Raw genomic sequence first — 13,690 nt, 5'->3', positions numbered from 1 at the left:
TTGTGATCATTTGTTGAAAAGCATATCTAAATAGGCTCAGTAGCTGCTGATGGCTTCACGTGCCTTGTGTGATTGGCTCAACCATGTGCATTGCTATTTCTTCAACAAAGCATACCTAAAGAATTAAGAAAAATAGACAAAAGTAGTAAATTGGAATGTTTAAAATTGTATTCTCTATCTGAATCATGAAATAAAAATGTTGGGTTTCAGTCCCTTTAAACATCTTCTAAACAAAGTGTTTGTACAGCTAAATGCAGGTGCTTTGGGCAAGTAGCTCTTCTTTGAAATGTCACATGCCCAGGTAGTGATAAACCATGAGAATGGCAGTCAAATGATGGAACCAGAAGCATATAAAATATTAATGTGGTGGTAATATCTCTCTTGCCCCCTTTACAACACATAAAAGGCACTCAGAGCATCAGTTTGAAACATAGGGACCACCTTCTTTCAAACTGTTGGACTTGTGTCGGTCCAATTGCTAGGTGACTTTCATAAAAATGTAAAGTATCTCATAGTATTAGCCCTATTTTAAGGACCAAGTGACTTTAAATAAGCCATATCACCCTCTAACCATGCTAACCATCAGTCCTTTTATTTGAAAAAGGGTAAACCCACCAATTAAACAAGAGCTTTTATGTACCTCTGTCATGAGTCTGTATTTATAGCAATAGTCACATGGTAACCTATCCTAACAATCAGCTAGATTACGAGTTTTGAGCGCTATAGGGAAATTAACGACTGCCACAAAAGCAGCGTTAATTCACCTCCCTATAGCGCTGCTATTACAAGTTTGTAAAAAGCAGGCTTGTGCGGGCGTTATGATGGTGTTGAGCTCCATACCGCACCGAAATACAAGTGCTGCTTTGACATGCTCGTGCACGATTTCCCCATAGACATCAATGGGGAGAGCCGGCAAAAAAGAAGCCTAACACCTGCGATCGCGGAAACAAAAGTTCCGTAACGCAGCCCCATTGATGTCTATGGGGAAAGAAAAAGTTATGTTAAAATCTAACACCCTAACATAAAAACCACGTCTAAACACCCGTAATCTGCTGCCCCTAACATCGCCGCTACCTACATCAGTTATTAACCCCTAATCTGCCGCCCCTAACATCGCCGCCACCTACATTACAGTTATTAACCCCTAATCTGCCGCCCCTAAAATCGCCACCACCTACATTACATTATTAACCCCTAATCTGCCGCCCCTAACATCGCCACCACCTACATTACAATTATTAAAACCCTAATCTGCTGCGCCTAACATCACCAACACCTACATTATAGTTATTAACCCTTAATCCCCTAAAATAAAGCTAAATAAACCTTACAATTATTACCTAAATAATACCTATTTAAAACTAAATACAAACTTACCTTTTAAAAAACCTAAACTAGCTACAAAATAACTAATAGTTATATTGTAGCTATCTTAGGTTTTAATTTTATTTCACTTGTAAGTTTGTATTCATTTTAACTAGGTAGACTAGTTAGTAAATAGTTATTAAGTATTTACTAACTACCTAGTTAAAATAAATACAAATTTACCTGTAAAATAAAACCTAACCTGCCTTACAATAAAACCTAACATTACAATCAAATCAAATAAATTAAATGAATCAAATACAATTATCTAAATAAAAAAAATAAAAATAAATAAATAAAAAACGAAATTATAAAAAACAAACAAATTACTCCTAATCTAATAGCCCTATCAAAATAACCCCCCCCCCCCCAAATAATAAAACCCCTAGCCTACACTAAACTGCCAATAGCCCTTAAAAGGGCTTTTTTGCGGGGCATTGCCCTAAAGATAACAGCACCTTGCAATAAAAATTACAAACACCCCCTTCAACAGTAAAACCCACCACCCACCCAACCAAACCCCCAAAATAAAACTCTATCTATATAAACCTAGGCTAACCATTGCCCTGAAAATTGGCTATTCCAATCAGCCCATAGAATGCAAGCTCAATCCTATTGGCTGATTGGATCAGCCAATAGGATTTTTTCTCCTTTAATTCCTATTAGCTGATAGAATTCTACCAGCCAATCAGAATGTAAGGGACGCCATCTTGGAACTTCATTTTCCAGCGACGATCGGAAGAAGAGGATGCTCCCAGGTGTCTTGAAGATGGACCCACTCCGTGCCGGATGGATGAAGATAGAAGATGCCGTTTGGATGAAGACTTCTGCCCGCTTGGATGAAGACTTCTGCCGGCTTCAATGAGGACTTCTGCCCGCTTGGATGAGGACTTCGCCAGCTGGATGAAGATGGATGTCTGGTCTTCGAAAACTGTAAGTGGATTGTCGGGGGTTAGTGTTAGGTTTTTTTAAGGGTTTATTGGATGGATTTTATTTTTAACTTAGGGTTTGGGCACTGTAAAAGAGCTAAATGCCCATTTAAGGGCAATGCCCATCCAAATGACCTTTTCAGGGCAATGGTTAGCTTAGGTTTATTTAGATAGTTTTATTTGGGGGGTTTGGTTGGGTGGGTGGTGGGTTTTACTGTTGGGGGGGTGTTTGTAATTTTTATTGCCAGGTAAAAGAGCTGTTATCTTTGGGGCAATGCCCTGCAAAAGGCCCTTTTAAGGGCTATTGGCAGTTTAGTGTAGGCTAGGGGTTTAATTATTTAGGGGGGGGGCTTTTTTATTTTGATAGGGCTATTAGATTAAGAGCAATTCGTTTTTTTGTTGTTGATAATTTCGTTTTTTATTTTGTGTAATTTAGTCTGTTTTTTTGTAATTTAGATAACTGTATTTGATTGTAAATGTTAGGTTTTATTGTAAGACAGGTTAGGTTTTATTTTACAGGTACATTTGTATTTATTTTAACTAGGTAGTTAGTAAATAGTTAATAACTATTTACTAGCTAGTCTACCTAGTTAACAGCTAGATAACGAGTTTTGCATTATGAGGGGTGCGGTACTAACTTGCAAGTTATTGTCACTGCTCACGTCCCTACAGTGCTGGTATTACAGGTTTAGAAAAAAAACGGCGTTGGGGAGAGCCGGCTGAAAAAAAGCCTGACACCTGCTAAAAAGCAGCGTAAAGCTCCTAACGCAGCCCCATCGATTCCTATGGGGAAATAAAAGTTATTTCTACACCCAACACCCTAACATGAACCCTGAGTCTAAACACCACTAATCTTACACTTATTAAACCCTAATCTGCCGCCCCCAACATCGCCAACACCTACATTATATTTATTAACCCCTAATCTCCCACCCCCAATGTCGCCACAACCTACCTACACTTATTAACCCCTAATCTGCCGCCCCCAACATCGCCGCCACTATAATAAACATATTAACCCCTAAACTGCCATACTCCCGCATCGCAAACACTAGTTAAATATTATTAACCCCTAACATCGCCACCACCTACCTACATTTATTAACCCCTAATCTTCCGCCCCAACGTCGCCGCCACTATACTAAATTTATTAACCCCTAAACGTAAGTCTAACCCTAACACTCCCTAACTTAAATATAATTAAAATAAATCTAAATAAAACCTACTATCATTACCTAAATAATTCCTATTTAAAACTAAATACTTACCTGTAAAATAAACCCTTAACTAGCTACAATATAACTAATAGTTACATTGTAGTTAGCTTAGGTTTTATTTTTATTTTACAGGCAAGTTTGTATTTATTTTAAATAGGTAGAATAGTTACTAAATAGTTATTTTAGCTAGGTAGCTAGTAAATAGTTAATAAATACAAATTTACCTGTAATAAAAAACTTAACCTGTCTTACACTAACAACTAACCTTACACTACAATTAAATCAATTACATTAATTAAATACAATTAACTAAATTACAAAACCCCCCCACTAAATTACACAAAATAAAAAATAAATTATCAGATATTTAAACTAATTACACCTAATCTAATAGCCCTATCAAAATAAAAAAGCCCCCCCCCAATAAAAAAAACCCTAGCCTACAAAAAACTACCAATAGCCCTTAAAAGGGCCTTTTGTGGGGCATTGCCCCAAAGAAATCAGCTCTTTTAACTGTAAAAAAAAAAAACACCCCTAACAGTAAAACCCACCACCCACACAACCAACCCCTCAAATAAAATCCTAACTAAAAAAACCTAAGCTCCCCATTGCCCTGAAAAGGGCATTTGGATGGGCATTGCCCTTAAAAGGGCATTTAGCTCTTTTTCAAGTGCCCAAACCCCTAATCTAAAAATAAAACCCACCCAATAAACCCTTAAAAAAGAATAACACTAACCCCCGAAGATCCACTTACAGTTTTTGAAGACTGGACATCTATCCTCAACGAAGCGGCAGAAGTCCTCATTGAAGCCGGCAGAAGTCTTCATCCAAGGGGCTGAAGTCTTCATCCAAACCCGCAGAAGTCTTCATCCAGACGGCATCTTCTGTCTTCATCCATCCGGCGCGGAGCAGCTCCATCTTCAAGACATCTGGCGCGGAGCATCCTCTTCAATCGAAGTCTTCTTACAGAATGAAGGTTCCTTTCAATGACGTCATCCAAGATGGCGTCCCTTGAATTCTGATTGGCTGATAGAATTCTATCAGCCAATCGAAATTAAAGGTGAAAAATGCAATCAGCCAATAGGATTGAGCTTGAATTCTATTGGCTGTTCCAATGAGCCAATAGGATTGAATATTGGATCAGCCAATAGGATTGAAGCTCTATCCTATTGGCTGATTGCATCAGCCAATAAGATTTTTTCACCTTTAATTCCGATTGGCTGATAGAATTTTATCAGCCAATCGGAATTCAAGGGATGCCATCTTGGATGATGTCATTTAAAGGAACCTTCATTCTGCAAGAAGACTTCGATTGAAGAGGATGCTCCGCGCCGGATGTCTTGAAGATGGAGCCGCTCCGCGCCGGATGGATGAAGATAGGAGATGCCGTCTGGATGAAGACTTCTGCAGGCTTGGATGAAGACTTCGTCCACTTGGATGAAGACTGCTGCTGGCTTCGATGAGGACTTCTGCCACTTCATTGAGGATGGATGCCTGGTCTTCAAAAACTGTAAGTGGATCTTCAGGGGTTAGTGTTAGGCTTTTTTAAGGTTTTATTGGGTGGGTTTTATTTTTAGATTAGGGGTTTGGGCACTTGAAAAAGAGCTAAATGCCCTTTTAAGGGAAATGCCCATCCAAATGCCCTTTTCAGGGCAATGGGGAGCTTATTTTTTTTTAGTTAGGATTTTATTTGGGGGGTTGGTTGTGTGGGTGGTGGGTTTTACTGTTGGGGGGTTGTTGTTTTTTTTTTTTACAGGTAAAAGAGCTTATTTCTTTGGGGCAATGCCCCGCAAAAGGCCCTTTTAAGGGCTATTGGTAGTTTAGTTTAGGCTAGGGTTTTTTTTTATTTGGGGGGGGGGCTTTTTTATTTTGATAGGGCTATTAGATTAGGTTTTTGTTTTTTTGTAATTTAGGTAATTGTATTTAATTTATTTAATTGTAGTGTAAGGTTAGGTGTTAGTGTAAGACAGGTTAGGTTTTATTTTACAGGTACATTTTTATTTATTTTATCTAGGTAGTTAGTAAATAGTTAAAAACTATTTACTAGCTATTCTACCTAGTTAAAATAAATACAAACTTACCTGTGAAATAAAAATAAAACCTAAGCTAGCTACAATGTAACTATTAGTTATATTGTAGCTATCTTAGGGTTTATTTTACAGGTAAGTATTTAGTTTTAAATAGGAATTATTTAGGTAATGATAGTAATTTTTATTTAGATTTATTTTAATTATATTTAAGTTAGGGAGGGTTAGGGTTAGACTTAGGTTTAGGGGTTAATAAATTTAGTATAGTGGCGGCAACGTTGGGGGCGGCAGATTAGGGGTTAATAAATGTAGGTAGGTGGCGGCGATGTTAGGGGCTGCAGATTAGGGGTTAATAATATTAAACTAGTGTTTACGATGCTGGATTGCGGCGGTTTAGGGGTTAATATGTTTATTATAGTGGCGGCGATGTCCAGAGCGGCAGATTAGGGGTTAATAATTGTATTTTAGTGTTTGCGATGCGGGAGGGCCTCGGTTTAGGGGTTAATAGATAGTTTATGGTTGTCAGTGTACTTTTTAGCACTTTAGTTCTGAGTTTTATGTTACGGCGTAGCATAAAACCCATAACTACTGACTTTCAGTTTACGGTATCGATCTTGGCGGTATAGGGTGTACCACTCACTTTTTGGCCTCCCACGCAGACTCGTAATACCGGCGCTATGGAAGTCACATTGAAAAAGGACTTTTTGAAAGCTGTGGTAATTACGTTGCGTTACGGCCAAAAACGTGTGCGGTGCAGCTAAACCTGCAAGACTTGTAATACCAGCAGTAGTGAAAAAGAGCCTTAACGCTGCTCTTTCACTCATAACGCAAAACTCATAATCTAGCCGTAAAATAATTACAAACTTATCAGTAATATAAAAAAAAAAACCTAAGATAGCTACAATATAACTATTAGTTATATTGTAGCTCGCTTAGGTTTTTTTTACAGGTAAGTTTGTATTTAGTTTTAAATAGGAATTATTTAGGTAATAATTATAAGGTTTATTTAGATTTATTTTAATTATATTTAAGTTTGGGGGTGTTAGGGTTAGGCTTATGCTTAGGGTTATGTTAGGGTTAGGTTTAGGGGTTAATATATTTATGTAGTGATGTGGGAAGCCAGAAGGTTAAGGATTAATAGTTTAATTTAGTATATTTCGTTGTGGGGCGCTTGCAATTTAGTGGTTTATAGGTTTATTATAGCGGCGGTGTGGGCGGACGGCAGATTAGAGGTTAATAATATTTAAATAGTGTTTGCGATGCGGGAGGGCAGCGGTTTAGGGGTTAATAGGTTTATTATAGTGGCGACGATGTCGGGGAGCGGCGGAAGAGGGGTTAATACATTTTAATAGTGGCGGTGATGTCCGGAGCGGCAGATTAGGAGTTAATAATTTTATTTTGGTATTTGCGATGCGGGAGGGCCTCGGTTTAGGGGTTAATAGGTAGTTTATGGGTGTTAGTGCACTTTTTGACACTTTAGTTATGAGTTTTATGGTACAGCTTTGTAACGTAAAACTAATAACTACTGACTTTAGATGGCAATACAAATCTTGTGGTTATAGAGTGTACCGCTCACTTTTTGGCCTCCAAAGCAAACTCGTAATACCTGTGCTATGGAAGTCCCATTGAAAAAGGACTTTTTTAAAAGTGCGGTACTGACATTGCGTGATGGCCAAAAAGGTGTGCGGTACACCTATACCTACAAGACTTGTAATAGCGGCATTTTCACTCATAACGCCAAACTCGTAATCTAGCTGAATATTTTCTTTTGTTGTTTGTATCAAGGTTTATATATCTTGTTTTTTCCCTCATGAAATACACATTTAGGTATTTTAGTATATGCGAGATGGAGAGATTTGACATTTTATGGAAGAACTTTTTTTTAAATTATTTATATATTTCTTCACAAAGAGTACTTGGTCTGGTATAAAAACATGAATACATTAACAAAATGGCCTGTCAAACTTTTTTGAAATCATACTTTTGTGTCAAGCTGTTACAATTAAACAGCATATCATTTGTGTGGTTGACTCACAGAAAGAAATCACAGAAATTCATGGTTAAAGGGACACTCGGGTTAAATTAAATTTTCATGATTCAGATACAGCATGTAATTTTAAACAACTTTCCAATTTACTTCCATTAAAAAAAATGTGCACAGTCTTTTATATTTACAATTTTTGAGTCACCAGATCCTACTGAGCATGTGCAAGAATTCACAGACTATACGTATATGCATTTGTGATTGGCTGATTGCTATCACATGGTACAAGGGGAGTGGAAATATACATAACTTTGAAATTTGTTATAAAAAAATCTACTACTCATTTGAAGTTCAGACTAAGTGCTTTTGCATTGTCTTGTTATCTTGCATTTGTTGATTATGCAAATCTAATGTGTTGACTAGTCCTTTAAATAAATGCAATTCAAATGATTAAAACTGCCTTAACAAAGATTGCATAATTTATCAAAGGAAAAATAATTTAAAGATATTTAGTAGTCATCCTGTATCAATAAAAAGCATTTATAAAAAGGAATTGCTTCCATGATGATTTAAGAATGTTATGTATAATGGACAGAGGTAGATATTTAACTCTTTATTTATTAGCAGAACATTTCTTTCTAGCATACTTTAGTGTGGTGTGAACTATTAACCACTTATCATTTCATGAAGTTGCTATTGAATTCAGCTAAATGCCTAATGTAATGTTAGTAACTATATTAAATTATTTTGTAGAGCCCAGTTTACAGTTTCTTATGGGAAAACAGATAATTTACCAACAAGGGGATGAAAACTACAGCTCACAAAGAGGGATGTTTCTCACAGAAGCAACTGTGGTACATACATTTTGTAAACTTTATAAGGTGAGAGTTGTGTTTTTTTATTAGTTTTAGTGTTTCTTTAAATAAGGAATTCATCAGTATAACAAATACTTCTGCATGCAAAATTAGAATTGTTCTTGCAAACTACTAACATTCATTAAACATTTTTATTTTGTCCCCAAAGCACAATTTGGTATAACCTATTTTTTAAAAAAATTAAAATCTCTTTGTTAAAGTCTATATAATTGTTTTAAAATAATGTAATAAACCTTTCTAAATAATAAGAAAAGATCATAAAATCACTGAGAAAACTGGGTTGGAGAATAAAAAACCTGAACATGTCAATTTAAAACATCCATAACTATTGCAGGTGAATAATATGTATTTATAAATGTTAAAATGTTCCTATTTTTCTTTTTTACATGATTGTAGACTGTGGTTTCACCCATGTATAGATAGATAGACAGACAAACATAGATATATAGATATATGATAGGCTCAGCATAAGCTATCTATCTCTAATATGCATAAAGCCTTATGCTAAGTTCTTAGAAGTTATTTTAGCAAGCGCTCATGGAAGTTAGCTTTTAGAATAACTTTTTCAAAAGTGTAATGATATCTCTACCCTGATATTAAACTTATCAAAAGGGCTCACAAAATTGCAAGCGTTCTGCTCTGTATGATTGCCTTTTAGAACCATGGATATATCACTGCCGTTAAAGAAAAGATAGCGCTAAAATGATTTCTTAAAATGAAAAAGGATATCGCTTCTCTATAGATGTTTATGCACCAGGACTGCACGTTCATAGTTTGTTTCTGCAAGTGTTTGGTTTTTTCACCATAACTATACTCGGTACCTTACAATAGGTCTGGTGTTTTTTTTTTTTTTTTTTTTAATTCTTTTTTATTAAAGAAACACAGGTACAGCTATACAAATGTATGCATAAACAGAGTAAAATTATAGACATTCACAATGCACATTTGCAATAAGTATTACCTATGTCAATGGCTACAGTACAGTTATTACCGCTGGTATCATAGAAGAGCTGCGAACTGTGTTTCCATTTTCTATATATAGCAAACCATATAGTCCTCCGATAATGTTCAAAACAAAGAAATTCTTCTTGTAAGAGGAGCCTTATCAGGTTAGCTAGACATCAGTTCATGTATAACCCGTGTTTCTTATTTTTTTATATATACTAATAAACAAAACAACTTTATCAAACTAAATATATAATCTAAACACCTCCCCAATTGATCTGGAGCTATCAGATGTATGTCATCCCCATTATATATATATATATATATATATATATATATATATATATATAGGAGAAAGGACACATTATATGCTATCCAGTATTGCAGGATAAACCAGCTTATGCATTTGGTTAGGCCATGAACCTGCATCAGCCCGAATATATTTTTACTTGTGGATGAGGCTGAATTACAATGATGTTAAACTGCGACTCTCTTGAATACAGGTGTCACTGCAAGAGATCACGTTATTGGGGACAACCAGAGTTCATATGAAATAGCCATATTAGGATTTTAAACAAGGTGATGGAATTCACTGAAAATAACTAACCATTTTTCACTAACATCTATCGGCTGGTGCTGCCTGTAATGAGTAAATTTTTGTGGATACGTATAGTTACAAGTCACCAGCTATCTTACATATATTGTCAGTTAGTGATTAACAACAACAACAACAAAAAAGAAAAAGAAGAAGAAAAAAAAAAAAAGGAAATATTACACTAATAAAACTAAAACAAAAACACATGTGGAACAGCAACATACAACATGGCCAAGATTAGAACAAATTAGAGCATCTGCAGTCTAACAAAGCTACATACAAGATAGAATTGAACAGATATAGGCGGTTATTCCAAGATGCCAGTTATCCTATAATTTAAGCTATGTATAAATTTGGGTGATTACAGTCATATTCTTCCGCCACCAAATTCCAGGGTATGATGATTTAAATACAAAGTTTAGTAGTGTTTTGTAATGCTGACAGATAATTAGGTAATTGTCCCCTAGCCAAGAGTGTGGGAGCAATATGCTTATTTCAATCTAGGGGCATATGAAATATGAATATGTTAGGATATCAGCAGGATAGGGAGACCTTAATGTGATGATAGTCATAGCTAGGATCTTACACAGCAGGATAAAATAATATGTATAATAATGGGCAGAAAGTAATTTAAACTGAGAAGCAAGCATAGAGCATCATTATTGGGGCAATAGTAAACATTAGGACCCAGCAAGAGAGACACACTAGTCTTTGTTTTTGTAAATGTAAGAGGTCATGAACAAATAGAAATGCATCCTGACAACAGACTATAGGTGCAGATAAGTATTATGTCATAACAAAGGGGAAAAACAGGAATCCAAAACAGTGAACGCTTCTTTGTTGACAATACATTCAAGTCCCAGAAAGGTTAGTTGTAGGATCTGAGTCCATGCCTTAGATATTAACCCAGCGTTGCAGCCTTTACAACTCTCTATGTCCACAGGGTCAACGCAGAGTTCCTTATTTAGAACTAATGTACGTCTGCACGGAAAACTGACAGCAACACCCCACTCATTTAATAAAATAACAAAGGGAGGCCATGTGCTTATCTTAAAACTTAGCGCTATGCTTGCCGAATCTGAAAGAGCCGGTTTATAGAAGTGTGTCAATAAAGGTGCCCTAAAAGCCAGCTCACCAACAATCCTCCCCGCTTTCCTTCATCTGCAGGTAGCCAGAAATACAGAGAAACTGTGACCCTGCAACAAGTGAGTAGGGTCAAGTGGATAGATTACCCGATTCCAACACGGGTCAGAGTTAGGTAGCCACATTTTAAAGGAACAAAAACATTAATCTTTACAGGGCAGAAAGTTCTATATATCGTTGTGGGACACATACTTATACCGAAAGGCAGCAGGTCACGTGGAAGATAATTACCAGATTATGGATCAACCAACTCCCGTAACTAACTGAGCCCTTCTCTGTCTCCACCCGTAACTCCTCTCAGGGGAGCAATAGCAAGGCATGTCCAGCAGGTCTGCATCCTGCAGGGTCCCTGATGTGAGTCCCACAGCCACAATAAGTGTCACTGTAGCCCTAAGATCCGCGCCAAATCGAGCAGGCTTGTAAGCTGGTTCCCAGTCACTTGTAGCTATGTGTCCAAGGGGATCAGTGGTTGTGTCCATGTCCGTGGAGGCCCCCTGTGATTCAGTTTTGGAGGAAAGTGTGCGGGGTAGATCTGTCAGCATCTCAGTGGCAAATTTCCCCACGTATCGGGCAGGAGTGGAGATCTCTTGCGGAATGTAGTGCCCAGCAGATCCTTCAGGGCCGGTCACCATCCCAGAGAATGAGTGCAGCGGGAGCTCATTCTCTCTGTCTCGGCACATCGCCAAATGATCCGAGGTAGGAGCGGGAGAATCGTCCCTTGTGATAGGTCTGTGAGGATGGATGCGGGGTAGGCTATATGGGTTGCGGTCTGGGGAGCAGGTTTGCTTGCGTACCGGCCCATTGTTTGTAAAGTTAGGCTTCACAGTGGTGTGTATCGCTTCATGTAGCTTCTCATAGCTCGACAGTAAGCGATCCAATGAGGGCTGAAAGACCGCCAGTATCTGCTCAGCCAGATTGCCTTCCATTTCCCTGTGGCAGTAGGCCTGCAGTTCAATATGTACAAAGTCCCTTTTGGGGTCTATTTTAGTTAAATGACTTCCGTGGGAGAAGATTGGAGTAATTCTATCTGCCTAATGTTCCCGGACAGCTTTCCTGTCAAGGGAGGTGCAGATGGCATAGAAAGATGACAGTGTAGTGTGGATTAGAAGCAGGATTCTTCAGAGCAACAGATGCTCGCAGCCATCTTCTAGAGCCGCCCACCGGAAGTAGGTCTGGTGTTTTAAACATTGAGTGAAAGATTTCTAAGATTTGAGATGACTTTCTTCTAAGTAGTAATACAACTTTTTATAATGGTTAAACAATACCTTATATTGGTAAAACTAAACTCTCCCACTTTTTTTCTAAATGATTAGGTTTATATTATATTTACTAAAGAAATAATCATCTATTAAGAATTAGGAGTGTGAACTTCATTGTGCTGGTATCACCTACTACCTTTATAAATAAAAGCCATTTATAAACCATACTACATAAATCTATAACACTTGGCGCAGAGTTGAAGCATAAAAGAACATAGTTCATGCATAAGTAATTCCCAATGTGTGTTAAAAAGCAGCTTCTGGTAATTTTCTTAACATCAATTTACTTTGTGCAAGGTAGTACAAGAAAAATCCTTAGGCAGTAAGATTGTACTGTGGCTTTCTTTTTCATTTTAATGTGCTTTATTATTTCTTCCCTGCACAGATGGTTCATTTAGCTGCCAATTAATGTACTGTCTCTGAGTGTGAGAAAAATTATTCAACTAATGACATACTATTTCCTACGAATGTTTGAGGCTGAAAGCAGCGATTCATACTCAAGCTGTCTTAATATTATCAAAATTTTAAATTCAAAGAAAATGTATTATTTTGGAAAGTATAGCATTCAATACATTTCAATTGTGACAACAACAGAACATAGCAGTTAAGCAGTCAGGAACAAAACATAAAAATAAAGAAATAAAAAAAAATAAAGAAATGGGCACTGGATAATGTCCTAGAACACGAGTGGAGCACTATTTATCACTCCCGCTTGTGTTCTAACTCCGCTAGAAGTAAGCTTTTTTTTGCGTCGTGTATTGAAAGTAAAACATTTTTGTTAACGTATTCCCCCATAAACTTCAATAGAGCACAAAAAGTGGAAAACACGCAAACCCCATCACATTTTCCCAAGTGCGCTAACTCGACATGAAATATTAATATTTCACATTCCAATGTTCTTCACATAGAAGAGTATATTCTATTTATTGATGAATACATATATATATATATATAATAGAGTAAGGAAAGCGCACTCTCACTTAAAAAGCATCTACCAGGGTGCAGGCGCAAATTAATACAGTACAGATGAAGCTTGCACTCTCTGGATTTTCAAAAAAGGTGCTTTATTTAGCAAAAAATTTGACGTTTTGGGGATCAATCACCCCTTCATCAGACCATCAGACCAGTCTGATGAAGGGGTGATTGATCCCCAAAAATCAAATTTTTTGCTAAATAAAGCACCTTTTTTGAAAATCCAGAGAGTGCAAGCTTCATCTGTACTATATATATATATATATATATATATATATATATATATATATATATATATATATATATATATATATATATATATATATTTATAAAAATATGTATTTAAAAATACATAGAACATATTCACCTATGTGAAACA

The 13,690-nt window shown here is 36.7% G+C and overlaps 1 protein-coding gene across 1 annotated transcript in view; it reads left to right on the top strand.

Moving 5' to 3' along the window:
• LOC128652486 (uncharacterized) overlaps nt 1-13,690 on the top strand; it is an 868,114-nt gene that overhangs the window by 376,679 nt on the left and 477,745 nt on the right. The window contains exon 56 of the mRNA XM_053705422.1: nt 8,276-8,403. Within this exon, the coding sequence (XP_053561397.1) occupies nt 8,276-8,403 (128 nt within the window). The remainder of the gene's footprint in view (nt 1-8,275; nt 8,404-13,690) is intronic.

The sequence above is a fragment of the Bombina bombina genome, chromosome 3 (assembly GCF_027579735.1).
Source record: "Bombina bombina isolate aBomBom1 chromosome 3, aBomBom1.pri, whole genome shotgun sequence".
In the NCBI taxonomy this organism is placed as follows: Eukaryota; Metazoa; Chordata; class Amphibia; order Anura; family Bombinatoridae; genus Bombina; species Bombina bombina.
The sequence above is the reverse complement of the archived record's forward strand: the minus strand, read 5'-3'. Positions and strand labels throughout refer to the sequence as shown.